Here is a 25501-nt window from a genome sequence, read left to right on the forward strand (position 1 = left end):
AGGATCCTAGAGTTCTTCATTTAATTGTTGTTAAAAAATCTTTTGCTATGTCAAATGAACTCTTGATTACAGTCTTATGTACAAGAAAAGTAGAGAATTTCTCTTAATTGGCTATCGATGTAGATTAGGCTGGGAATGTTAATGATCGTAGATCAACCTCGACCTATTAATGTTGGTTCAATTGCAATTTCCTAGTGTAGTAAGAAGCAATCAATAGTTGCTTTTATCAAGCACTAAAGCAAAATATACAGTAGCAACTATGCCTACATAAGAGAATAGTTGGCTTAAAATGAAATATTTTTTCTAAAGCTGACTATGCAGTGCAGATTTATTATGATAATGAAGGTGCTATCACACTTTCTTCAAATCTTGTATTTTATGCAAGAACAAAGCTTATTGAAGTTCATCATCACTTTGTCATAGAAAAAGTGTTAGCCAAAAGATAGAATTGAAAGGTGTTGGAACAAATGAGCAAGATGTAGATATTTTTACAAAAACTCTAATAAAGTCAAAGTTCAAAATCTTTGGAGTTGCACTTTAAATTATTATTGATAATAAGCATGCAGGAGAGTGTTAAAATTAGTACACGTTGCTAGAACTTATTTTATCGTAATTTTATTTTAATAATCTTTCATATAAAGTCAAGAGTTTTGAAATATTTTTAAGACAGTTTTTACACTTTTTTTTTATTGTTAGGTTTTATTAATTTATTGAGTATTCTTAAGAGATAGAGTCATGTTAAGAGTTAATTAATTAGTTTTATTTGAACAGTATAACTTTGTAACGATGGAATGTAAAATATATATATATATATATATATATTCATTTCAAGTTGTATTCTAAATAACACTTGATTAAGTAGGAATAATAACATTCTTTCTTAGCTGTTTTTCTTTATCTTTTCTTCTCGGTTCTATAAATTTCTTCTCTTTTTTTTTTTTTATAGACATCGGGATCTTGAAGCCGCCGAAATCAGATTACAACTCCTGAAGTTTTCGAACTTAACAGTCGTCGCCTATTCGTCGAGCTACTGCATTCACGCCTAAAATCCCCAGTTGTAGTTCTTCAGAAGTGACATAATGCGACGTCGTTTTAGACATTTCTCTTATACCGATTACCGACATTAAAACGCGAGCGTCTTGAGCGCTGACAACAGGGTGGAGTAAGGTGTATCGCACCTAAAGGGCTCAGTGTTAGGTTGACTGCTGAGAGAATGACACGTGTATGATAGGACTTTAGTCAACCGTAACGCGTTGCGCATTTAGCTTTCAGCTTTCGAGAGGCAGCCTACCTTGGAAAGGTAAACTTCGACATCATTAATTGTTTAATTGGCTTTACTTACCGTCGGATCTACATTAAAAGTACGATCTGACAAAGGAACAAACCATCAGTCTTACGCCACGTGTGTCTGGAGACAGACCTGATTCCAACTCGCTTTTTGCAGCTGTAATCAGATGAACACAAACCGACGAGCCTCACGCGCACCCCCAAAAACAAACTGGATTTTCAGCGAGACGCTCCATCATTTTTACTCGAAAAATTACAGTTTCACCTTCCAATAGTATATTAGTAAAACGGAATTGAAACCCAATATAACGTAAACTCATCGCAACTGTAATCAATTTGTTTATTATTAATTGATGGATATGTTTAATTAATAAATAAAGAAACTAAGATAACAACTTCATCGGTGTTTTGGACATTTTCTAGATTTCGCAATAATTTAGAAACTACTAATAAAAACAAATAAAAATATGGGTACTAAGTTAGGGGTTTTTTTTTTTATATTACCTTAGCTTGGTTGTGCTGATTCAATTGATTCCATTTTCTATACTTAGATTGATTAGAATAAGGGAAAACGAATACCTAGTCAATTAGGGATGGATATTTAAACCGAATAATTACTTTCTTATTTTATTGCCAATCCACCTATAAATGATTCTTTTTCTCAGCCTAATTCAATTGAAGTTTAGGAAAAAGAACAGTTTGAAAACTGGTAATGATTTTTTAATGTATCAAAATCCATACAAATATATTATATATATGGATTAATGTCATTAATTTGGTCATTGTATTGTACAAATTTTTTAAATATGGCTTATTATTTTTAAAATAGGTAATGTGATATATGTATTAGTATTATGTTTATCAATGTAGGATAACATTCTTAAACAAAAGCGGTTTGATGTGATTGTGTCTATCACCCAATCACATAATGACACATGTCATCTTGTCGAATCATTTTGCTACCACATCAATCAAAATATTATTAAAATGCACTTGCAGCACTTACGTGACACTTACATCTTAACTGTGATTTGATAAAAGTCACATCAATTATTTTGATTGAGGACATTAATTTTAGGTATCAAATTTTATCATATAAAATAATAATTTAAATATCACATTATACATTTAAAAAAATAAGTGATATATTGAAAATTTTGATAAATTATATTGACCAAATATGAAATTAACTCTGTAAATATATATTATTTCAATGTTACTAAAAAATAAGTAGGAACATTGGTTTGTTTTTTTACCGGAAAATTAGTATTGTTAATATAAGATACTTATCGTAAATATTAGTACATAGAAAATCATACATTTAATTATTGGCAAGCTTGGGATTGCTCTTTCAAATTCATGTCATAGACATTCTGATTGCTCTTTTACGTGAAATTTTTGTTCATGAATCCTAACCAAAAACTCAATTGTCAACCTAATTTATAGACCCATGATTGATAGTAAACCTAATTTAATTATTTAAATCCAAATATCTTTCATGAACCGTAACCAAAACCAACAACTCAAATGTCAAAAATCCAAATGATGAGTTTACCTTTGACAATGAATAAAGACTAATACATAGCAATTTGCATAGCTAATCAAACTCACATCTCAAAGTATTTTTAACAAATGAAGTCATAATTTAAAAATAAAAAAATTTTCAATTTTCAATTTATAAGACATTATAATTTATAAATAATTATATAAATTAATTAAGTTAAATTTCAAATTCTATTTCTTAACACTTTAAGAATTAACAAAAACACTTTCCATGCATTATTATTTTAATGGCTAAGATGCTTTTTTGCAATATATAAAATGGAAAGCAGACCCTTTGATGGATGGAAAAAGAGTAGTTACCATATCATTGCTTCAATTGTGAAGAAAGCTTTGAAGTTATCTCCTACACCTAGGCTACCTACCAATAACAACGACATCATTCTAAATCTAAATCTTTCCATTAGGGACATTAGCTAATCATTACTTTGGTTGCCATAATTTGGCTTTTTATACCCTTAGGCTAATTGTTGCCTATATATATATTTTTTCTGTTTCAAAATTTTAATGATCACTTGTTGCATTAAAATAGGATATAATGATTTTATTATATTTAGTTTATACAAGGAGACAAAGCTTTTCATGTACTAACACCCTAAAATGTGAAGCACCCCACACTCCATCCTATTGTTTATTCAAATATAATTTAATAAAATAAAAAATTATGTATGATATAACAAAGAAAATAAAATAAAATTTTTTATCTTATGCGTTAGGACAAAAAATTAAATTATGTTTAATATAGAAAAAAGAGTTTTAATAAATGGTTGATTTACAAAATAACAAAGATTGTTATATAACTTAATTATCAAAGGAACTTTTTCTTGCCGTACCCATTTATTTTCTCTCTATTAAAAGGAGTGTAAAAGTTACATGAAGGAACTTATACACTTATCGTATGTCTATTTAATTAAAAAAAACAATATAGTAAAAATGGGAAAGTTGCTTCTTGACCTTACATTTTTTTTTTATGATTATTTTTTGAGGTAATTGTTTTTACTATTTGTCACTCCTTATGTAGCAAAAATCCATTGGGTTAAATTTAAACAATCTAATTATAAATAAATTTATCTTTCATGAATTGTTAGATTTTATAATTTTCGTATTTAAATTATTCAATGAAAAATTACGAAAAAGACTAATAGGAGGGGTAAAAGTATAAAAACAAATACATTATTCTAAAAAGGATACTATTAAATTAACATAATTAATTAAATTAATGATATTAGTTGTATATAAATTTGTTTATAAAGGTTTTTATATCCAACCTAAACATATAATAATGGTTCACATTTTAATTTGTTTTTTTTTTTTTACCAACAAACTTGTGTTTACAAATTGAAAAACATGAAATACCTAGTACCTAGCTACTCCACACATACCTCCAAAAAAAAGTCAATAAACAATGCTGGTAAAAGGGAACCTATCAAATTGTACCTCCCATAGAATTTATGAGGTGTCTATTGTTGCTGAAATCCATGTCTTGCTGTTGGACATACGCCAATGTTGGACCTTAAATAATATTTGGATTTTGGATTAATATAACTTTCGTATCTATACTAATGTTTTTTTTTTTTTGTCTGTCACAAAGTGAAAGAGGATTGATTATTTAAGGTCACCCAACCGCTAAAGATTTTTTTTAAGTGAAAGAAGGGCTGCGATGAGAAATAAAAGTTTCAATTAATTTTAACCGTACAGATCGTTGACAATTTCCAACGGCTACTTGCAGTTTTTATTTAGTCACTGTAATTACCACTGAAGCAGTAAAACAAAAATTAATTAAAACCCAAAAAAGGATTTAAAAAAAAAAAAGAAGAAAAGAGAGAGAGAGTGAACAAAATGAAAAAGAAAACGAAAGCTTGCTGCGGAGGAAAGAAGCAAATCTCAACAACAGCCAACCAAAAAAAAAGGGCCAAAGGTTAGTTATTTTACTGTCGTGGACATTCCACTTTCTCTCAGTTTCTCGGAGGAGAAAGAAGTGCGAGAAACTTCGACGTGTTTCCGTTGGAAACCGATCGGTCTGCTCTTTATGTCACCGATCTGAGCCGTGCAACTCTCATTTTCTCAAAGAAGAAAAGGACATTAAATGCCTATAGATCCAGGTGTCTCATTCAACACTCTTCGCATTGTAATTGGCATGTAAGCTCCATTTTTTTCTCTCTTCCAGTTTGAGATCTCAATCGCAATCAAAACCAGCTTCGTTTTACATCTGGAGGCGTTTTTTGTTTGACTTGGGATTCTTTGGTAAGCCCAAGGAACTTGAAACTGTACTTTTCAAAAATGGTGAATTAATTTCCGCACTCTAATTTTAAGCAGCGCTGGTAAGGCTTAGCTTGGCGGTTACTGGTGGCTCAAAATTTTGAGTTTTGGCTTAGGGTTTTGCTTAATGAAGCTGTTAAATTGATGGAAATTTAGGGTTCGGAGGTTGTGTTACGTTATGAGCCTCTCAATTTGGTCGTTGTTGTTCAGTTAACGGTGCTGAACCTCTCCTTTTGGAATGTACAGTCATTTCAGTTATTCTCAAAATATTGTCGATTTATAAAGATTTCTCTCACGTATTCTATTTTAGAAGTAGGACTTGTGCCCTTGTTAGGGTCATTTGGAAGTTGACTGCATTTGTTAGTTGGAAACACAAAAAGGCGGCGAATTTGGAGTAAATTATGGGGCAGGATGGCTGCTTAATTTTTAGATACGTGGAGAGATTGCGGTGATTGTTTCAGAAGGGTAGATTAGCGAAGTAGAGATGCCTCCTTCTCCAGCATTGAGATACTCTCCAGGGAGGGAGCTGAGAGGGGAAAACCACAAACGAGGGCGTAGTTTGGAGAGCGGGTTGATTGTAAGAGAAAAGCATGATGACCTTGCTTTGTTCAATGAAATGCAGTCCAAAGAAAGGGAGAATTTCTTGCTTCAGTCTTCGGATGACTTTGAAGACTCATTTTGTAATTTTCTGCTTTGACTTTTCATTTCAGTTATTTGGCTTTATTTGCTCTTGAATTAATGAATAGAAATCAGTGTCTGCATCTAACCTTTCTGTTTGTTTTCTTTGGTTTTGAATTATCATTTACAGCTACAAAACTGAAATATTTTTCAGATTTCAAGCTTGGAATTTCCGTTCCTGTTCGAGGAGAGACTAGTGAACTCCTTAATGCAGACGAGGAGAAAAATGACTACGAATGGTAGGTCCTGGTTTCCGCTTCAAGATTTTGGAACCTTTTGTTTTAAAACCATGACATGTGAAGCCTTTTGGTTGGTAACTAAGCAGAAATAGTAACATAATCTGCATGTAATTGGTGCTGCTGCTGCCTATGTTCAGTGTATGTCAGAATAAGTCATTGCTAATTGCCAAAGCAAGCAGTTATTATTATGTGATCATTTTTATTTCATTCATCTCTTTTATCGTGCTATTGAGCTGTTATCTGTACTTTTCGAAGTTTTTGGTTCTGACAAAGTGTCCATCTTGCTGATTTTGAAGGCTATTAACTCCACCTGACACCCCACTTTTTCCTTCACTGGACAATGAGCCACCACCAACTAATGTTGCCAGCAGGGGTAGACCTCGAACTCAACCCATTTCCATATCAAGATCCTCCACAGTAGGTTATCATATTACTCTTATGGAATGCAACTATGTGTATTAATGTAACTATGAGCATTCTTTCTAGGTTTTCTATTGAAACTCTTAGCTTAATCTTTCAAAATATTTGCCCTATATCGTCTGTGAAAAATATGCAGATGGACAAGAGTCACAGAAGCAGTAGGGGCAGTGCAAGTCCAAATCGTTTAAGCCCATCACCTCGGTCTGGGAATAGCACATTCCAGTCTAGGGGAAGGCCATCTTCAGCATCTCAGTCCAGTCCAGTACGTCCAGCAACTCCAACCCGGAGGCCATCTCCTCCCCCTGGTAAAAGTTCTGCACCTGCTCGAAGGTCTTCTACGCCTACCCCTCGAAGGACAAGCTCAGGCTCCAGTGGTATTGTGGCCTCATCAGGGGTAAGGGGAACTTCTCCTATTAGGACAAGTAGAGGAAACTCTTCATCACCGAAAATAAGGGCATGGCAGTCAAATATCCCAGGTTTCTCCTTAGAGGCACCGCCTAATCTTCGTACTTCTCTGGCTGATCGACCGGCATCATATGTGAGGGGTTCCTCACCTGCATCTAGAAATGGCAGGGACGCAAGATTTGGCAGGCAATCAATGTCTCCAACTGCCTCTAGAAGTGCAAGTTCATCACGTAGTCATGATCGAGACCAATTGAGTTCATACAGTAAAGGTTCCATAGCATCATCTGGTGATGATGACGTAGACTCTTTACAGTCTATTACTCTTGGTGGATCAAGCCATTCAGTCACAAGGAAGCTTGGTCCATTCCCAAATAACAAGGCTCCAACCTTTAACAGGAAATCAGCTAGAGTGTCATCACCAAGTTCTGCTCCAAAACGATCCTTTGACTCTGCTCTTCATCAAATGGTATTTTATTACTTTTCTTTAGGTCAATTTGCTTCGATTATGGCAGTTTTGGTCCTTGTACAACTATTAAAATATAAGTAGTTAATTTGTTTGCTCTAACAATTGCTTAGTATTCTGAACCTGTCCTGCATTATCTGCTACTAGTTTATTTAATTCCATTCTGACTGCCATCCAGAAAAGGAAATTAAAGAAAAAGCAAAGTGCTTCTCTTCCAATCCTTTTTACTAATATGGTATAGATTTTGTCAGCGGTAATAATGGAAGAGATGTGAAAGTTCAATGCAAGTACTTAACTGTTTTCATTTTCATTGGAATGTAAATCTGCGCGTCTTCGTCCAGAAGTATATTTTCAAATTCCTATGTCATATGTGAATTCAATGCTATATATCTAGAGGTGGCAACCATGATGGTATAATTTAAAATGATGTGTTTGATGTGCTTCTGCTAGTTAGTAAGAATTGTGCATGGAATTATGGTCTGACTTAATTGCTGAAATGACTATGAAGTTTTCAGTTGGATAACTATTGAAAACTTCATTGTTTAATATTAAATTGGCATGTCCAAAAGGGGGAAAGAAATTCAAACTCTAAATTTCCTATTTAATTTAGTGAGTGCATTCTCTAAATCGCAGTTTATAAGTAAACTTTTGATTGCAATAAGCATTCATTTGATGTGCTTTAATGTGTTAAATCACTCACAATTTTTAATGCATTCTGCATACTCTATTTGTACTAATAAGCAAAAAGAAACTAAATTAAAGAGAACTGTGGCAGAATCCATGCACTGACTTGTCCTCCACCTTTCGTGCGTGCACTTGCTGTCATTTAGAAGTGTTCATGCATATCATCAATGCACATCTTATAGTTTATTATAATCAACATTTTGATACAGGATCATCGGAAGAGTCCTCCTAATATGTTCAGACCTTTACTGTCTAGTGTTCCAAGTACCTCTTTCTATGTTGGGAAGGGAAGTAGTTCTGCACATCGTTCTTTGGTGTCAAGGAACTCATCTGTTACCACCAGCGGTAATGCAAGTTCTGATCAAGGTATAAGTGCTGTGCTTGATACTGAAGGGAGTGACCACCGACATGTTGATATGGCAAGTGAATCTGAAATGGGACCTTATGCTGATGTTCAAGAAGAAGTTTTTGCCTTCGATAAGATGGATGTATTAAACCAGGATGCTAGCTATGATAGACGTGATGGTTCGCTTAATATTCTTATTGAAGATGCTGATAGAGACTCTGCAATTCAATGTAACCCTGACAACTCTAAGGACTTAAGTCACCATGGTCTTGAAGTGGAAATGAGTTCAACTTCTGATGCTTTATGTGACAAGGGTGATCTTTTGGAAGTTGATAGTTTTGAAAATACAAAAATTTGTTCTAAATGTGGTTGCAGGTATCCTGTTACTGAACAGGTTGAAGAAGAAATCAGTCTTTGCGCAGATTGTAGTAGGCAACATGATTTTGTCGCTGGAGACATCTGTGATTTGACAACATTAACTGCAGTGAACTCCCCAGCATTGTCTATGAAGATTTCTGAAGAAGATAAACCATTTCATAAATTGGAAACCTCACTTCCTACATCTGATTCCCCATTGCAAATTACTGATGCAGTTGAACCCTGGATTTCTAAGCAAGAAGAAAATATCAAGCAAAGAGAAAATTCTCTTGGAATGTGGGCTGAGAGAGGTGAGCAGAGGCTGTGTTACCATCAAGAGATGGACCAACCTACCATTGGTCATTGCCTACCTGATAGGGACACAGGAGATCAGCAGTTGCAGCACTCTGGTGAGCATTCTGGTTTTAAGGTTAACACCTCAGAACTTGCAGGCATTTCAGTGCTGTTAAAGAGGTCAAGCAGCAGCAAGGGGCCGGTTGTTCAAGGTAGGACCTTTGCTACCGTAACTTATGAAGATCTGTCATATGCAAGAGACAGTTCTAACAGTTTCAGAAGCTCTATTGGACATGGCAGTATCTCTGCATCATCCTCTGTTGATTTTAGCTCATCTAGACAAACAGATACACCTGTGCAACGGCAGTTAAGTGGTAAAAAATCTGAGTTGGAGTATTGCAGATATGAAATGAATGCAAAGCCTCTAAGCTTTGCTTTGCCTTTGTCTCAAAGTTCAAGCAATCATTTAAGTCTTGCAACAAGCACAAATGAAGAAAATTTTGAGGGTTCTGTTGGCTGTCTGAAATTTGACGAAGCAGAGGAAATAGCTGTAGTTTCACAAGCCAAAGTGGTATCTTCTGAAAATTTAGAAGCAGATTCATCATTCGCTGGTGCTGCTGTTCCCAAAAAAGATGATATTGAGTGGAATGAAATTAGTAGCACAAGTGATGCTTTAACTTCAGAGCTATTAGAGGATAATTCAGCACCACTATTTCATCCCTCTGAAGACTGTGTTTCATATAAAAATGGAGATAACTTGCCAAGTAATGCCAGGGTTGTCTCTGGTGTTGATGCATCATCCATCACTCAATATCCTACTCTTGAAGAATGTAATATGCTGAATGCTACTCCTGATGGAGTAGATGCTGTTGAGGCTGCTGGCCACAACTCTTTGGCTAAAATCTCAGAAATAGAAATCGAGAATTCCAGTCAGAGTACCTGCAGTTCAGAACTTGATGGCTTTTCTCCAAATTCTGAGAGAAACAAGAAGGCATCCATGGACCTATCAGTTGCCATACCTTCAGATGTGGATACTACAGCTTCTGTTCAGGACCAAAACACATCAGATCATGCAGATGGCATTTTAGGTATGTTAATTATTTCGTGGTGACTTGTTATCTATTTTGGGCTTTCAACTTTCCTTGAAGTAAATTTTCACTTCCCTTCTTGAGAAATTTTTAGGTATGTCAAATACAATTTTAATAAACAGTTAATGATGCAGCTATGTTTAATCCTTTATGAACTATCCATGCTACTCATTTTAAAAGTTAGCAATACCTATTTGTTCTTCAATTGTTGCTGCTTTCTTGTAGTTTTATTGATAAGAATAGTAAATAGCAACAACAAGAGCTATAAGTTTCTCTCTTGTCCTATTTGTTACCAGTTAAGGTGTGAATGCATAAAAAATATCAAATATAAAGTTTAATGCTACTTTGTATGATGTGATATAAGAAAAGTGATGGCAAGGTTTAATGGAATTGGAATGAAATGATTTGGCCATTTACTATTCTTTTTTTTTTTTTTTTGGGATAAGGTCCATGTTTATCACTCTACTTAGGGTGATAGATCCAATCTACCACTTACTTTTGAACAAGTACAATTTTAACAGTGTACTTTTAATTTGGTTTAAAGTGGTCAAAAATTAACTGTAAAAGGAATATTACATAGAGAAGAAAGGACTATTCAGAAAATTTATTTGCTGATAATTTTTGACCATTTTTCAATCAAATTAAAAGTAGTGTTAAATTTGCATCTGTTAAAATATGAGTGGTAAATTTGGACCTTATCCCTTTTCTTTTGCTCTTTTAAACCATCTCTTATTCATGTCTACTGCTTCCCACCCAACCTGACAAATGAACATGATAAACATTTAGATACTGCCAGATTACTTTGTTCTTTGTGGCCTTTCTACTAAAAGTTATGCTCTGGGAAGAAGCAGGTTTGAGGGTGGTCCTGGTTCCAAAATCTGTTTATTTCAGTTTGAGTTCAGTCACAACTTTCATAAGGCTTTTAGGCTATGAAGGATCTTAATTTAGTTTACCAAATTTGTCACAGCCAATTACTTAACCAATTTTGGGAAAGCTGTGGATAAGGCAATTACTGGTCTTATAGTGGATGTGAGGATAGCCTGTTTCCAAGCCTTGTTTGTTTCGAATGGAGTTTGTTTGGCTTCGATGAGAGATGTGAAGTTGGAAGCATCTTAAGTATATTTTACCACCAAAGAATATGTTCCCATTTCGTGATCTTAAGAGAAATATTTATATGGCAGTTATTACCAATAATATTTTATAGATGAAGGTTATCATTGTTCACTAAATCATTTTTATCATGGTTGTAAAAGTCAAGTATTCTTTCTCCTCCCCTCTCCTTAACCCCAAAAAGGTGAAAATGATAGACAAGCATGTTAAATGTCTCAACATTGTACTGACATGTAACAAGCTCAATTTCTTTGATTACCCTAGTGCAATTGATCTCAGCTATAGAGACTTTGAAGGTACATCAAATGTAAGTCTACCAAAGGCTACTAGCATGTTGCCATGATGGTTTTAATGACATTGTCCTCCTATCATATATCCTGAATGACTTTGTCCTCTGCTGTGCTGCCTTCTCTTTTAATGGGAATGGTTTTCTTCGCAAAAGTGCTGTAATTTTTAATGGTGGAAACTATTGCATGCTTTGCAATGAATTTTTCCCATAGATCCTTGTCTTGGTGTCATGTTAGATCTTCCATTTGCCACCATGCCCTTGTTGTCAGTATGTGCACTGCCAAACTAGTGTAAAATTTTGTTTACAATAATTTTATACTCTTTTTGATACCTAAGGATAAAATAGGCCTTTTATGCTGATGAGTGGCAGAGAGATTGTGTTAGTCTCTGATGACCTTTTATGCTTTTTAACAGAGTCAACTGTCTTGGTAGAATGTCATGGAGGAAGTAAGGCCAGAAGCCTGACACTTGAAGAAGCGACCGACACAATACTTTTCTGTAGTTCCATTGTCCATGATATTGCCTACCAGGCTGCAACCATAGCCATTGAAAAGGAAAGTTCAGTGCCATTGGAAGGTTCCAGGCCAACAGTGACAATCTTGGGGAAATCCACTTCTGACAGGAAGGATCTACGAGGGAGAACTGTTGGTCGAAGGACTTCCAAATCTCATAAAGCGAGGCAGAGGCGGGTAGAAACCGATGTAAAATCTCCGTCCACTAAGACTGAAAATGATGAGAATGCTGATGAATCTTCAATTTGCAACGTTGGTCTTCCTAATGAGGTGGACAGTATGAAACCTCCAAAGCTAGAATCCAAATGCAACTGCTCAATAATGTGAGAAGAAGTCATTCATTCAGACCAAACATGGATGTCTCCACCAGCCTCGACATGATCATATTTGGAGAGATTGGCAAGTGCTTTGTAATTTAATGATTTTGTGTTCTAAAGGCTGTTTGAATTTGTTTCCAATCGGTTCCACCTGATGTTGGTGACATAATTGTAAAGTTGTTTATTAGTAAATTTCTTCTAGGTTGATATTAAAGAAAGGGTAGTGGGGGTTTCTATTTACTTATTCCTGTTTGTTTGGGGTCCAGTCCTCCCTTGGAGAAAGTGTGAATTAAAGACCCTTACTCTCATTCATAGAATCATATTCATTATTATCATTATTATCATTATTGAAAATATAGCTCAATTTGCTTAGCTTCTCCTTCCAGGCAACGTCTGCTTCTGTGCTTTGTATAGTTTGTGGGCTCATAATGTTAATTTTTATGAAAATTGCTCCTGTTTTCAAACTATTAAGAATTTTGAATAGATCTTCATCAATGGTAGTTATCTTTTTATTTTATTTTATTTTATTTTAATCAATTATTTTATTATTAAAGTTTTTAAATAATAATTTATTTTCGAATTATTATCCTATACATAGAGTCCAAAGACTTCACAAGTCAAGTGAATCTCTTTTTGTATCATGTGTGTTTTTTTTTTTTTATTGTAAATAAACTTTATGTAATTTTGTTAATATTCGGGGTAAAATATTTTTTCCAAATTAAAATAGAAAACAAAGAGAAAAAATTTTGCAGCGTTTTTAGAAAAAGGTTAGGCTTGGGTTTGAAACCAAACATTGGATATTCAAAACCACAAGGGCCCAATAGCTCAAGGGTAATTTAGACATTTAGATTCTGTACATTAAAATAATATAAAAATCCTCCAGGCGGGAAATTTTAGCGCAAAAAACTTAAAGCGGCTGAGCTCTCTCTATCTGCACACAGTCATTCATCACCTGTCTCAGTGACCCAATCTTCTACATTTGACACCCATGGACTCCGATTCAGACTCCGATGGCTCACATATATCCGCCACTCCTCCACGAGAACCACTCCTGCCTCCGAGGCGGCCGCCGCAACGGCCTCCAAAACCTCTTACCTCCCCCTTCAAATCCACAACAAAGATCAAACCTTCCTTTCATTCAGATACCATTTCCAAACCCAATAAACCATATTCGAAACATGCTAAACCCGAGCCAGAACCGGGACCCAAACCCAAAGTCAAACCTATTCAACAACCGGGCCTCGCTTCTCCGCTCGGCAATTTTCCCTTCCAGATCCGCCGTCCATCCGATCAACCCCAACCAATCTGCACCGGCCGTTCCCTCGAAACACTCCCTGCTGGTTTCTTCTCTACGCACCGGCCCTCCTTCTCCAAAATCCAAAAACCTTCCCTCAGTTTCGAACCCCTAACCACACCAGAAATAACTGCCGAACCTAAAATTAACGGCTCTGATTCCTCAGGTTCCACCAACAAGAAGTTTCCTAATTTGATCAGAGGAGATGCACCTTTACCTCCAGTTAAATTACAAAGGCGCAGCGAAGAAGGTAACTTCGTGAAGCTCAATTTCAATGGCTATAAACGCAAGTTCACAACCAAAGGTAAAAAGACGAATAGTTACTCTTCCAAATCAAAGTATTTCAAAAGAAGCAAGAGAAGAGTCAAATCCGAAGTCGATATGGAGAGCATTTGCGACGAAGAAGGTTTAGTTTCGGAAATTAAACAACAGCGTAAAGCAGAGAAAAAGACTAGGTGCGAGTCGATCGAAGCGGCGGTTTCGGCGGTTCAAAACGAGGCGTCGGATGATACCCTGGTGAGGTTGTTGAAAGCAATGTACGGCTACGAATCGTTCCGTAATGGACAGGTGGAAGCGATTAAGATGGTGCTTGCTGGCAAATCAACGATGCTAGTTTTGCCAACTGGAGCTGGGAAGTCGCTTTGCTATCAGATTCCGGCGGTGCTGTTGCCGGGAATTACGTTGGTTGTGAGTCCGTTGGTGGCTTTGATGATTGATCAGTTGAAACAGTTGCCTCCCATGATTCGAGGCGGTCTCTTGTCTAGCAGTCAGGTAGGAATCGAGTTATCTGTCTCTTTAGAGATTATAGTAATTGATAAATGGTGTAATGTGGTCATGGTGTTTTTGCATTGAAATAGGGACCTGAAGAGGCTGCCGAGACACTAAGGCTGATTCAAGAAGGGAGCATAAAAGTGGGTTTTATCCACAATATTGAAATTTTTTAGTCCTAGACTTTTTAGAATTTTCCTTGATGAATATTTTGTAGATTGGAAATTTGAGTTGCATTAGTGCCCAAAAGCTGATGTCTTTATGGCTTGTGTTTTAGGTGCTTTTTGTTTCACCAGAAAGGTTTATGAATGCTGACTTTTTATCAATATTTTCTGCTACTGCGTTTGTATCACTTGTTGTGGTTGATGAAGCTCACTGTGTATCTGAATGGTGAGTGGTCGAACTATCTTTGTTCTTGGTTATTGTTGGTTATCCCTTCACTTCCCAAGGAAACTTATTTTATATCACATAAAAGTTTTGCATATATTGAAATGAATTTAATATAATTAACAGGTCACATAATTTCCGGCCCTCATACATGCGACTTAGAGCATCTTTACTACGTGCCAAACTCAATGTTGAATGCATTCTTGCAATGACTGCAACTGCCACTACCACAACTTTGCATTCTGTTATGTCAGCACTAGAGATTCCTTCAACCAATCTCATTCAAAATGCACAATTAAGGGATAATCTACAGTTATCAGTGTCTTTGAGTGGCAATAGGCAAGTCCCATGGTGCTCTTTTATTTTAGTTTTACTCACGGGTTGGGTTATCCTATGAATCTTTAATATACTTCTAATAGTTTGAACATTATAGAATGAAGGACATGCTAAAGTTGATGAAGTCCTCTCCTTTTTTGGAAGCTCAAAGCATTATTGTTTACTGCAAATTTCAGGTGATAATGGTTTTCTTTTGAATGTTTAGAGTCCATGGTTCTTATCATTGCTGAATGATGTTATCTCTTCTCAATTGGCTATCCATGCTTAGTTCTGAGCAGTTGTGTTTTTGGATAACCTAATTTGTGCTAATTCTGCAAATAGCTTATAAATTTAGCATGTTCTGAGACTAAATTTACCTGGAAGGGAAACAAACGGTTTCTGAAATGCTCCTGATCTCAGATTGCTCTGGCTATTACTTTTATGCAATCAATGTATATTTCTCAGGCCATTAGTAATTTATACTTGCACTGGATTTTGCAGTCTGAAACTGATCTGATAAGCAGGTACTTAAGTGATAACAATATCTCTGCAAAGGTGAGTATTTTTATATTTTCAGTTGTAGTTGTGTGACTTTTTCAATCAGACTATAAGTTCTGGTAAGCTTATTTTTAATGCTTGTGTAGAGTTACCATAGTGGTATGCTGGCAAGAGATCGCATCCGCATACAGGAGTTGTTTTGTGCTAATAAGATTAGAGTGGTGAGAATTAATCCTGATCTAGTCTCACTGGAATATAGAATTCTGTACTGAACATATTTATTTTCCTTTTAAATTCTTTTTAATAGTTATAATGATTACCTCAATTATCATCTATCTTTTGTAAGGTTGTTGCAACTGTGGCATTTGGCATGGGGCTTGACAAGAGGGACGTTGGAGCTGTAAGAAGAAAGACTTTATTTATAAGTTTTGTAGTTTCTCTGCATTATATTCACATTAAATCTAGTCTAGGTTGCCTCTTGGACTCAGCTCAAGTTGTAAGGGTGCGATGGGATTTGTGTGGTGGTCCTAGGTTTGAGCCACAGTGCTCCCTCTTGTACCAAAAAAAATCTAGTTTATTTTTTGGTGCATTAATGAATTAGAATATTGTAACAGTGTACTGGTTTTGCGTTATAACTGATGGTATGTGAAGAGATAAGGCACTGCCGCTCCTATCTACTCTAGTTTTCCTATTTGTCATCTTCACTGAAGTTTGTCCCTACCCAGCTCAAAGGCAGATTAGTAAGTGGAAAATTGTTAAAAGAATCAATTTGGTTTAGGTCTTCGGGAATCATTGATGCCTATATGATCGAATATAGGGTGGTAATTTATTTGTTATCCTTCTGGGCTTGGGGGCACACCATTTTCATTTTGTGGACTTCATCTTGTATCTACAGACATTTGCTAGGCTCTCCTGGCTTACATATCCTTCTGCTGCAATATGCTTGCATTAAGCATTGGAACACCATTTGATAATAACAGAAGTGTTTTTTTTTCTTGAATTTGTTTCAGGTAATTCATTATAGCTTGCCAGAAAGCTTGGAAGAGTATGTACAGGTCGATATTTGCTCTTTAACTATTAGGTTTTAGCAAGGCATTCTGTATCTCAGTGTCTGCTAAATGAAATGAATAATCACCTCATGTAGGAGATTGGCCGTGGTGGACGAGATGGGAGATTGTCCTATTGCCATCTCTTTTTAGATGACATGACATATTACAAGCTCCGTAGTCTTATGCACAGGTGTTTAGCATTAAATTTATCTTTCATGAAGCATTTATTGAAAGGATTCAATAATTCTGGAACTGATTTACATTTTTTTTGTTGTCAGTGATGGAGTGGATGAATTTGCAGTAAACAAATTTCTTTGTCAAGTTTTTGCTGATGACACAAATTCACGGGGGAAAGTTTGTTCATTAGTGAAAGAATCTGGATCTCGCAAATTTGATATGAAAGAAGAGGTTCTCTCTTCTATCATGCTGCATGAACTTCCAGAATTTTCGGTCTAATATTTTCTGTAAAAAAAAAAATATCTATGTAATCAAAATATGTGATTCTCTTTAAACATTTGTGCTAAGATTTGGGGTAGGCTAGTCTTACTCTATCATGATTCTTGTTTTCTTTTCATTTTTCAAAATTATGTTGGTAGTCTGACATTCAGCAAATTATTGACTATCATTCATCTAATCTGTTGCTTACAGGTAATGCTCACACTCCTAACACATCTGGAGTTGGGCGAAACACAATACTTGCATCTGCTTCCGCAGCTAAATGTTACTTGTACACTGAATTTCCATAAGGTAATGAATTTTCAAATTTATGTCATTTGTCTCAGACCTCTGTTAAATATCATAAGCAATTAGGTTGTGGAGTTTTTTTAAGCCCTTAAGGGTCTTTTTACTGAAACTTGGTGGCTGTGAAGTGAGCTATTAACTAAAGATTGAAATCATTGGCATATATGCAGACTTCCCCAATATCACTTGCTGACAAGGATACTGCAGTAGCTGCCATTTTGAAGAAGTATGTTTTCCATGCTTGATTATGTAGAACAGCATTTCTTCTTTCAGGCATATACCTCCTGGCATAGAGAGTCATGCTTTATCAAATTTTCAGGTCTGAAATTAAGCAAGGGCAGTATGTGTTCGACATACCCACTGTGGCAAATAGCATTGGGGTTGCACCTAGTGACCTATCAAATCACTTGCAGAATCTTAAGGTTGGAATTATCAAAAGAAACTAGGTCTTGTTGATTCTTATACATGTTTATTTGCATGTGTGAGTGGCAGCCACACTTCATTTATTACTACTCAATAAAAAATCAAAGTCATTTTGAATTTTCATTGTCTGCCAATTATTAACGATATAATTACAAGAGACCATAAATCCTGAGGTTAAGACATTAGTTATGCTCTTCCTGCCCAGATTATCTTATGAAGCTATGAGTTACTTGCATGAAAAGTTATGCATTATGGTTTGTTAAGATGACAAAAAAACATATACACTGAAGGTGACAGCATCAGCAATGGTTCTGTTGATGTGCTTTATTTGTACACTGGAACATAATTATGGCTTCAATTCACTTTTCAATAACCTATCAGCAATTGTAGAAAACCCAAAACTCATTTACAAGACAGTATAATAAGCTTGTTTTCAATCTAAGTGCTATTTTTCTGTAGTTATATGTGATTGCTACACTGCTTTTTCAAGAAAAATGATTTATAACGATTCATTTTTTCTTCCTTTTGTTACTGGTTTCTTGTCAGTATCAGTCTTATTTTTTGGTTTCTTGTGTATAATTTGGAAGCAGTATAATTTTTCATCTTATTCTTTCTGGGGTTATCTTAGGTAAAGGGAGAAATAACATATGAGGTCAAGGATCCAGCCTACTGCTATAAGATTGTCGAGGTTCCTAGTGATTTTTGTTCTCTCTCAGCACTTCTTACCAGATGGTTATTGGATATTGAAAATTGCAAGGTAATGCCTTAATCATTTAGAAGTTAGCAAATTCCATAGTGTATTGGATTTTTTCTCTGGGGACATTTTGAAAAAAGATCGTGCTACTGAGATCATAGTCATATAATGTGGCAGTTGCTGTTTCTTGACTTGTTATAACAACAATGATGTGGTTATAAAGCAGCCTTTCTCCATGTTTAAGTTATGAAGTACTCTTCTTGTTCTACACTTATGGCAAGCAATATTAGTATAATGGTGGATGTTGTTTTCATTGCAACCAACATATCAACTTGTTGGCAGTGTTAATTTCCAGTTGACTTCTAATATACAGGCTTTAATACTTCTCTTTAAACATTTTTTTCTGATCTTTTATGTTTTAACTTGGACTGAAATTTCCACTTTTGAATCAGGTATGGAAATTGGATGCTATGTACAGTTCTGCAGTTTTTGCAATGGATACATGTGAGACGACGCATGGTTGCGATGTTGCCCAGCAGACATCATGCTTGCAAAAGAAGATTTTAGATTATTTTGAGGGAGACAATAATCATGATGTCCTTGATAAGATGGGTCACAACAGGTAGATACAAATTCTTGGTCTTTGGCTTCAAGACAGCAAAGATGAACAGTTAACAATGGTCCAAGATGGTTCTTGAGTTCAAATTTAAATCCATATGAATAATGTGCCTGTTCAAACTATTTTTTTTTTTAATTTTTCATGCTGAATATGTCACCTGTTTCCTTCTTTCTTGTAAGTTTTATTTCACCATAATGATAGGACTATCATGTATGTTTGCAGCCCTTTTCTTCGAGCAGATATAAAGGTGAGATTTGTACAGCCAATGCAATTCTGTTCTCAATGGTACTCATGTTTGGTAGTGTTACAACATTTCATCTGCTTTGGTCAAATAGGTCTTTCTGCAGGGCAACTCACATACTAAGTTTACTCCAAGAGCTATTGCAAGGATAATGCATGGCATTGGGAGCCCAGCCTATCCTTCTTCAACTTGGTCAAAAACTCATTTCTGGTATCTTATATATTTCCCTTGGCATTAGTTGTTTTTTGTTATTTTTGGAGGGACCCAACACCGTTAATCTCTGGTGATGGTCAAGGAGCCATTGAACAATCCATTTGAACATCTTGAGCAAATCATAACATCTGATATCTATATATATTTTTTTTTGAATTACAATGCTGCTATCTAGGAATTGTCAACATCAAGAGTAGTTGCAAATTTCTTCTTTCAGCATAATTGAAGATTGAATCGCTCATATGATAGGCTGTTTAGACAGATTCTCGGGCCAAATTTTGTGTCCACTGCACCACATGACCCGTTATATACATGAAAGGAATGTCCATCCGTTTCTAGATGTTTCCGCAAAGATTTTTACGGTTCCCTAGAAACTAGAATAAATAATTAGTATTGGTTTCACATTTTTCTTGGAATCGTGCCTGATAATTCTATGAAGTCTTGGAACAGCCGGGTGGTGCAACAATAAACTGGACTTGTTCAAATGTCACATGATGTGGGCTAAATTCAGGGCTTTGTTAAACTTTCCATTTGAGACAAAGTCTAAGGATAGTTCATTGTCAGCCATTTGCTTTGACAGTGTGCTTCATCAGTGGGTGGCCATGGTTTTATAATCTTTTTCATTAAAGTAGAGGCCGAGCTGATTATTCTATTTCTGAGTTGCAGGGGAAGGTATACACAAATAGATTTCAGGGCGGTAATGAACGCAGCAAAGGCGGAACTCATGAATCTTGTTGGGAAAGATGCACCTTAGCTGCTTAGTGTCATGTTTAATATGCAAGCATCTGAAATAAAGAGCGATATCCAGGTGCAGGTGGTTTTTTTTTTTTTAGTTATTTTTAAGTTCATTACAATTTACATTTGTCCAGCTATTTTTTAAGTTCTAGAGAATTTCTCCTGTAGCAGGTGTTTCTGATACTTCTTTTTGCATAATGCTTTGGTGGTTTAGAAGTGGGTGTGCAGAACAGAGAAAACACGATACAGAGGCAATTACATGCCAGGTGTAATTTTATTTGGCAGGTAAACTTCTTCACCCTTCTTCCATTTTTGGAACTTAAAAGCGTTTTGCTTAGTCACCTTTTCTATATGTCTGCATGACTTATTTAAAAGAAAATTTGGAGTTTAGTTTAAATGATTCATTAATCTTTTTTAAAAAGTAAATTTTTGCAAATTTGAAATCCAATTCTCAGCTACTTTGTGTATATATATATATTATCCTTTTGCGTTTAATTTGGCTTCAAGAATTGGAGCATAATTGTATCATAAGATTCTTGAGTAGTCATTCCTCTTCATTTTCTATGACATTTTCGATCCGTCCTTGTCTTACAATAAAGATGAAATGAAAGAAAATTTCAAACTAAAAAGGAGGAAATTAGAGAATCCCTTGGCTGAAATGGGCATGCTTTACAACTGATCTAATACATCAGCGTACATGATCATGCAATTATCAGGATGGAATATTAGATACTCAAAACAGATAGTGATTGTGCATTTGCTTACAGCTGGCGGCATCCGGCATTAGCATTTAGGCTGCTTCAGATAATCCCTACATTGACAATTAATTTCAAACCAGAACATCCTTTTATGCAGAAATAATTGAATTTGACATTTGAATTTTCCTCTTTTATCTTTTCTGCAGCCTGCATATATGATATCTCCTACCCCACCATGAGAGGGCTGGGTGGTGAATTGAGCGGCTGTTGGAGAACTGAGAGAATTCTTTATTTATTAAAACATACGTTTATATGGGCCTCGATTATCGAATGGGTTGATGGAAAATTCCCTATCCGGCATTGCATATATGGATATTGAAGTCGTTTTAAGGATTGAGAGTTTGGAATTTGAACTAAAAATAATAAGAAAAGGAATGTGGATTATACCAGTATATTTATAGGAGTAATTAATTTTATATATTATTATTATTATTATTATTATTTACGAGGAATAAGAGCCGTTGAGGGTTTTAATCAAGTTAAACCAATTTCAAGAGCCATAATCTTTAGTGTTGTGCACGCAAGAGTTTGTGTCTTAACTCGAATCACAATTCTAATTTAATTTTTTAAGCTATAGTCAAAGGTAAAATAAAAACTTGCCGTCTGGGCAAATCTGATTTCTAAGCTATTGTTATGAATTTTCCTCAGTTCCCGACCAATCCCGGAGCTGCTGAAAGACTGAATCTTGTTTTGTTACATAGACGATAAGTATGGTGTTGCCTTTGTCTGGGCCTGCGTAGTCCTTTATTTCGTTCAATTGCAAAATTCCAATTACGTTAGTCCAAACCAACAAAAAGAAAATTACGTTTGTCCAGCTGAGAATTTCTGTTGCTCACTATTATTTGATTTGAAGGAATGAACTTTTTGTATTCGGTGAACTTTGACCAGATTCTTCACTAATTGGTATTACTTCTCTGTTGTTGAATTAGCGGTTGTTTCATTGAGCACTGTTCATAATTTTTAAAATAAAAATGGGAAGTGAAAATTATCAATTTTTCATCTCAAATGCGGAAGCAAAATATTAAAATTATAGTGAGCAAAAGAAATTGAATCCATTGAGTTGATAAGAATTTAATATTTTATTTATAAATTTTAAATTTAATTTTATTGTTAACAATTTTTTATGATAAGTAATTTATAAATTTAATGATAAAAATTTTTTATGAAATTTACGATTTATTTTCACCACGAAATAAAAAAAAAAAATTTCACCGTGAATTTTTTTAAAATCAAAGAAAAAAAAAAAGAAAAGAACAAAAATAAGAGGAAAAAAGGGAAGCCCTGGCCATGGCCCGGACCAAGTGGAGGAGATAGGAAGGGTATATTCGAGACATGATTTAGAGCAAGAGTGGCATATTCAGTTGGAACCTTAGAGAAGGCAAAGACCGTTGGTTGTTGTTAACATTGGAAAACCAAAGACAGCATAGGCAAACATGGCATTGCCACCATACCCTTGAAGGCTGCTGAAGCAATACTTCAAAACAAGCAATCCCCTTTCTCTTTCTCTCTCCCTTTTCTGCTTCCAAAGGATTCATCAAATTCGCCATCTAATCCGCTCTCTTTCATCTATCATACTCTTACAAGAACCAGTCTTTGCTTACTTTTTCTTTTCCTGTCTTCAAAAGATCAATCTTTTCCTTCTTTCTTTTTCATCAATAAGATTTAATATTACACTTTCAAAAGAAGGAAAGAATATATATATATACGCACATATATATCCAAAAGATAAAGAAATGATAGATGAAATCACTGCTACATCAAGGGCTTTGAATCAGAATACTTCAACTTTATTGTCTTCATCTTCTTCATCAATGTCTTCTTCCGCCATTTTTACAAACTACCCTCTCATTTGTGCTTTCCTTGCCTTTGCTATTGCCCAATCTGCCAAGTTCTTCACCTCCTGGTATCTCTCTCTCTCTCTCTCTCTCTCTCTCTCTCTCTCTCTCTCTCTCTCTCTCTTCAATTGTTTTGATGAATCTTAAATCTTTTTTTGTTGTTGCTATGGAGTTCTTTTTATTTTCCTCCGCAAGATTTGAGAATTGTGTCACTGCAGAATGTTTTTATTAATTGTCTTTCACTGGATTTGTTGCCAAGATGTTTTGAACTGCTGGGTAATTGCTGTTTCAATCACTAATGGAATACAGTAGCTAGCATATTTGTTTAGGTCGTAATTTGATCTGATTCTAGAGCTGATGGCTTGCAATCAAGATGATATGTATTGTTACTGATCATGGAGTGATTAATTGATGTGACCTGGTTTAGGAATCAATTTTAAATAAACTTAACCTTAAACCCAAGTTCATAACTAAACACAACATTCATCAATATTTTTAGACATATATATATATATATCTTGAATCCTGGGGTTGCTTGTCTATCTTCATATCCTTTGACCTGCTTCTTTGATAATTGCAATGTAATTCTGGTCGATTCTTGCTTGGTTCAATTTCTATTTTGTAGTGATAGCATTTTGAGTTTTAATACTTTTTTATTCTTTTCATAACCCAATTGCTTGCTTGTTATGTAATGGGGAAGAAAAGCTTAGTACAAGGAACCATTTTGGGTACTAATGCTGATAATTGACAGATTATAGAATTTGAGCGGCAAGCATGTACAACTGATTAATAATACAGTAGTATTGCTTTGCTATTGCACAGGTCTTTCCACTATACTTAATAATTAGTTTTCTCCTAAGAGTCTTAAGGTTTCCTAGATTTGCAGGTATAAGGAAAGACGATGGGATATCAAGCAACTTGTTGGATCTGGTGGGATGCCTTCATCCCATTCTGCTACGGTTGCTGCTCTTGCTACAGCTATTGGATTCCAAGAAGGCTTTGGAGGAGCACTATTTGCAACTGCATTGATCTTAGCATGCATTGTATGATCCCTTGTTTCTCATTTTTATGGTTGGTATATAAGCTATTTAGATAATTCAGAACTAAAGTCTGAGGATATGATTTTCAACATTGCTTTCTTTGTCCCTGCTAATGCTAATTTAGGTTTTCTCCTACTATCGACTTCTGATACCTGAGAAAAATGGATTATGGGTCATAACCAATGAATATATTTCTCATGTCACCCCTATTGCCAACATTGTGGATTGAGTTTTGGTGGGGTGAATTTGATTTGCAGGTAATGTATGATGCAACTGGAGTGAGATTACAGGCTGGAAGGCAGGCAGAGGTTTGATTCTATTGCTGGTGTTTCCTAATTATTCTCGTACCCTTTCTTCTCCAAAATGCATTTTCCCCCATGTCTCTCCCTGCCATTTCCTAGTAATTGGATGTTACAGAAGCTTTAGTTATATACTGCATACTCTCTTTGTGAAATGAGATGAATAATCACTTGGTTTGAACTTGATTTCATTTATTCATTTCCAAACCTTATGTTATCCAGGTCCTGAATCAAATTGTCTATGAATTGCCCGCTGAACATCCTCTGGCTGAGAGCAGACCATTACGTGAACTTCTTGGTCACACCCCTCCCCAGGTATATATCTATAGCAGATTATTGGCAATAATTACTTGATCCACATGATAATTTGCTGTTCTTGAACCTCCTTTAGCTTCAAATGTTTCATATATTGCAACTGATGGCTATAGCAATCTGAGCTATATTTTGATATAGATAATAGTCTACATGTTGGATTTTAAAACTTTTGGAAAGTAAATGCCGAAATTCTAAAGAGCAATAATCTTGGTATTGTTTCTCATGGTAACATCAGGCGCTGCAAGGTCATCAGATATAGTTGTTTATATGGAAGAGTTATGTATGAGGTTAATTATTTATAAATTTTTAACATTCCATTTCAATTACAGGTTATTGCTGGTGGATTGCTGGGTGTTATTACAGCAGTTGTTGGCCATGTAATTACCCTGGCTATTAGTTAAAGTTGATGCTCCTGTAGATCATAGATATCATTGGACGATAGCTTTGATGGTTGAACTTCGACTACCACACAGAAGAACTGCAACTTGAAGACCTTTGCCCTCAGGGTAGATTTCTCAGATTTGAATGCTAAGTTTCAGATGTCTATAATGGCAAGTTGTTACTTTGGAATTTGGACTGCCTTCAATTCATTTGAAGCAGTAACATCTTAATTTTTAATTGATTTATGCCTCTTGTAATGAAAAAGTCATGATAATAGGATGATACATGTAAATGGAACCCTGGGAATTGGTCAATCTGATCAAATGTAAAATTGTTTCTATGATTCTTGCATCAGTCATGGGCTTCTATCACTGGCCTTTGTATTCCTTACAAATTTTTAGCAAGGATATTTTTACTCAAATCAATTGTTGATTTGGGACCTGTGGTTCAATTTTACATTGGTGAGCAATGGAAGTGGAAAACAGAAATCAAAAGCTTCTACTGTTTTAAAGGGGTTTGATTTTGACAGTTAAAAGAGCATGAACATTTGGATGGATGGTGATTTAATCCAACAAGATGATCAAAACAG

At 35.2% G+C, this 25501-nt stretch overlaps 3 protein-coding genes across 10 annotated transcripts; all 3 read left to right on the forward strand.

Moving 5' to 3' along the window:
- Positions 1–4677: 4677 nt before the first annotated feature.
- LOC111317970 (uncharacterized) lies at positions 4678–12679 on the forward strand. 2 transcript variants are annotated; one of them, XM_022920525.2, is made up of 6 exons: positions 4678–5786; positions 5915–6023; positions 6320–6440; positions 6580–7314; positions 8205–10080; positions 11893–12679. In XM_022920525.2, exons 1-6 carry the CDS (start codon positions 5591–5593, stop codon positions 12315–12317), a joined length of 3462 nt encoding a protein of 1153 aa, XP_022776260.1. In that variant the 5' UTR covers positions 4678–5590; the 3' UTR covers positions 12318–12679. The 2 variants fall into 2 exon arrangements, with proteins under 2 accessions (XP_022776260.1, XP_022776261.1); XM_022920526.2 differs by having other exon boundaries at positions 5939–6023.
- Positions 12680–13200: 521 nt separating this feature from the next.
- On the forward strand, positions 13201–21433 carry LOC111317971 (DEAD/DEAH box RNA helicase family protein). Of its 7 annotated transcripts, none has more exons than XM_022920529.2 (21): positions 13201–14372; positions 14459–14512; positions 14647–14759; positions 14883–15095; positions 15190–15268; positions 15573–15626; positions 15716–15790; positions 15916–15969; positions 16580–16624; positions 16714–16808; positions 16897–17026; positions 17267–17365; positions 17530–17585; positions 17679–17781; positions 18411–18539; positions 18929–19098; positions 19318–19342; positions 19431–19546; positions 20216–20357; positions 20456–20569; positions 21189–21433. In XM_022920529.2, the coding sequence occupies exons 1-19, from the start codon at positions 13296–13298 to the stop codon at positions 20301–20303; spliced, it is 2775 nt and encodes a 924-aa protein (XP_022776264.2). In that variant the 5' UTR covers positions 13201–13295; the 3' UTR covers positions 20304–20357; positions 20456–20569; positions 21189–21433. The 7 variants fall into 7 exon arrangements, with proteins under 7 accessions (XP_022776264.2, XP_089609060.1, XP_089609073.1 ...); XM_089752934.1 differs by having other exon boundaries at positions 20216–20363; positions 21189–21432; XM_089752947.1 differs by having other exon boundaries at positions 20216–20363; positions 20499–20569; positions 21189–21425.
- A 980-nt stretch (positions 21434–22413) lies between these two features.
- LOC111317974 (Acid phosphatase/vanadium-dependent haloperoxidase-related protein) lies at positions 22414–25266 on the forward strand. Its single transcript, XM_022920536.2, has 5 exons — positions 22414–22945; positions 23764–23920; positions 24175–24225; positions 24439–24531; positions 24861–25266. The coding sequence occupies exons 1-5, from the start codon at positions 22776–22778 to the stop codon at positions 24930–24932; spliced, it is 543 nt and encodes a 180-aa protein (XP_022776271.1). The 5' UTR covers positions 22414–22775; the 3' UTR covers positions 24933–25266.
- Positions 25267–25501: the final 235 nt, after the last annotated feature.

The sequence above is a fragment of the Durio zibethinus genome, chromosome 2, assembly GCF_047325235.1.
Source record: "Durio zibethinus cultivar Kanyao isolate XHJ-2024 chromosome 2, ASM4732523v1, whole genome shotgun sequence".
NCBI lineage: Eukaryota > Viridiplantae > Streptophyta > Magnoliopsida > Malvales > Malvaceae > Durio > Durio zibethinus.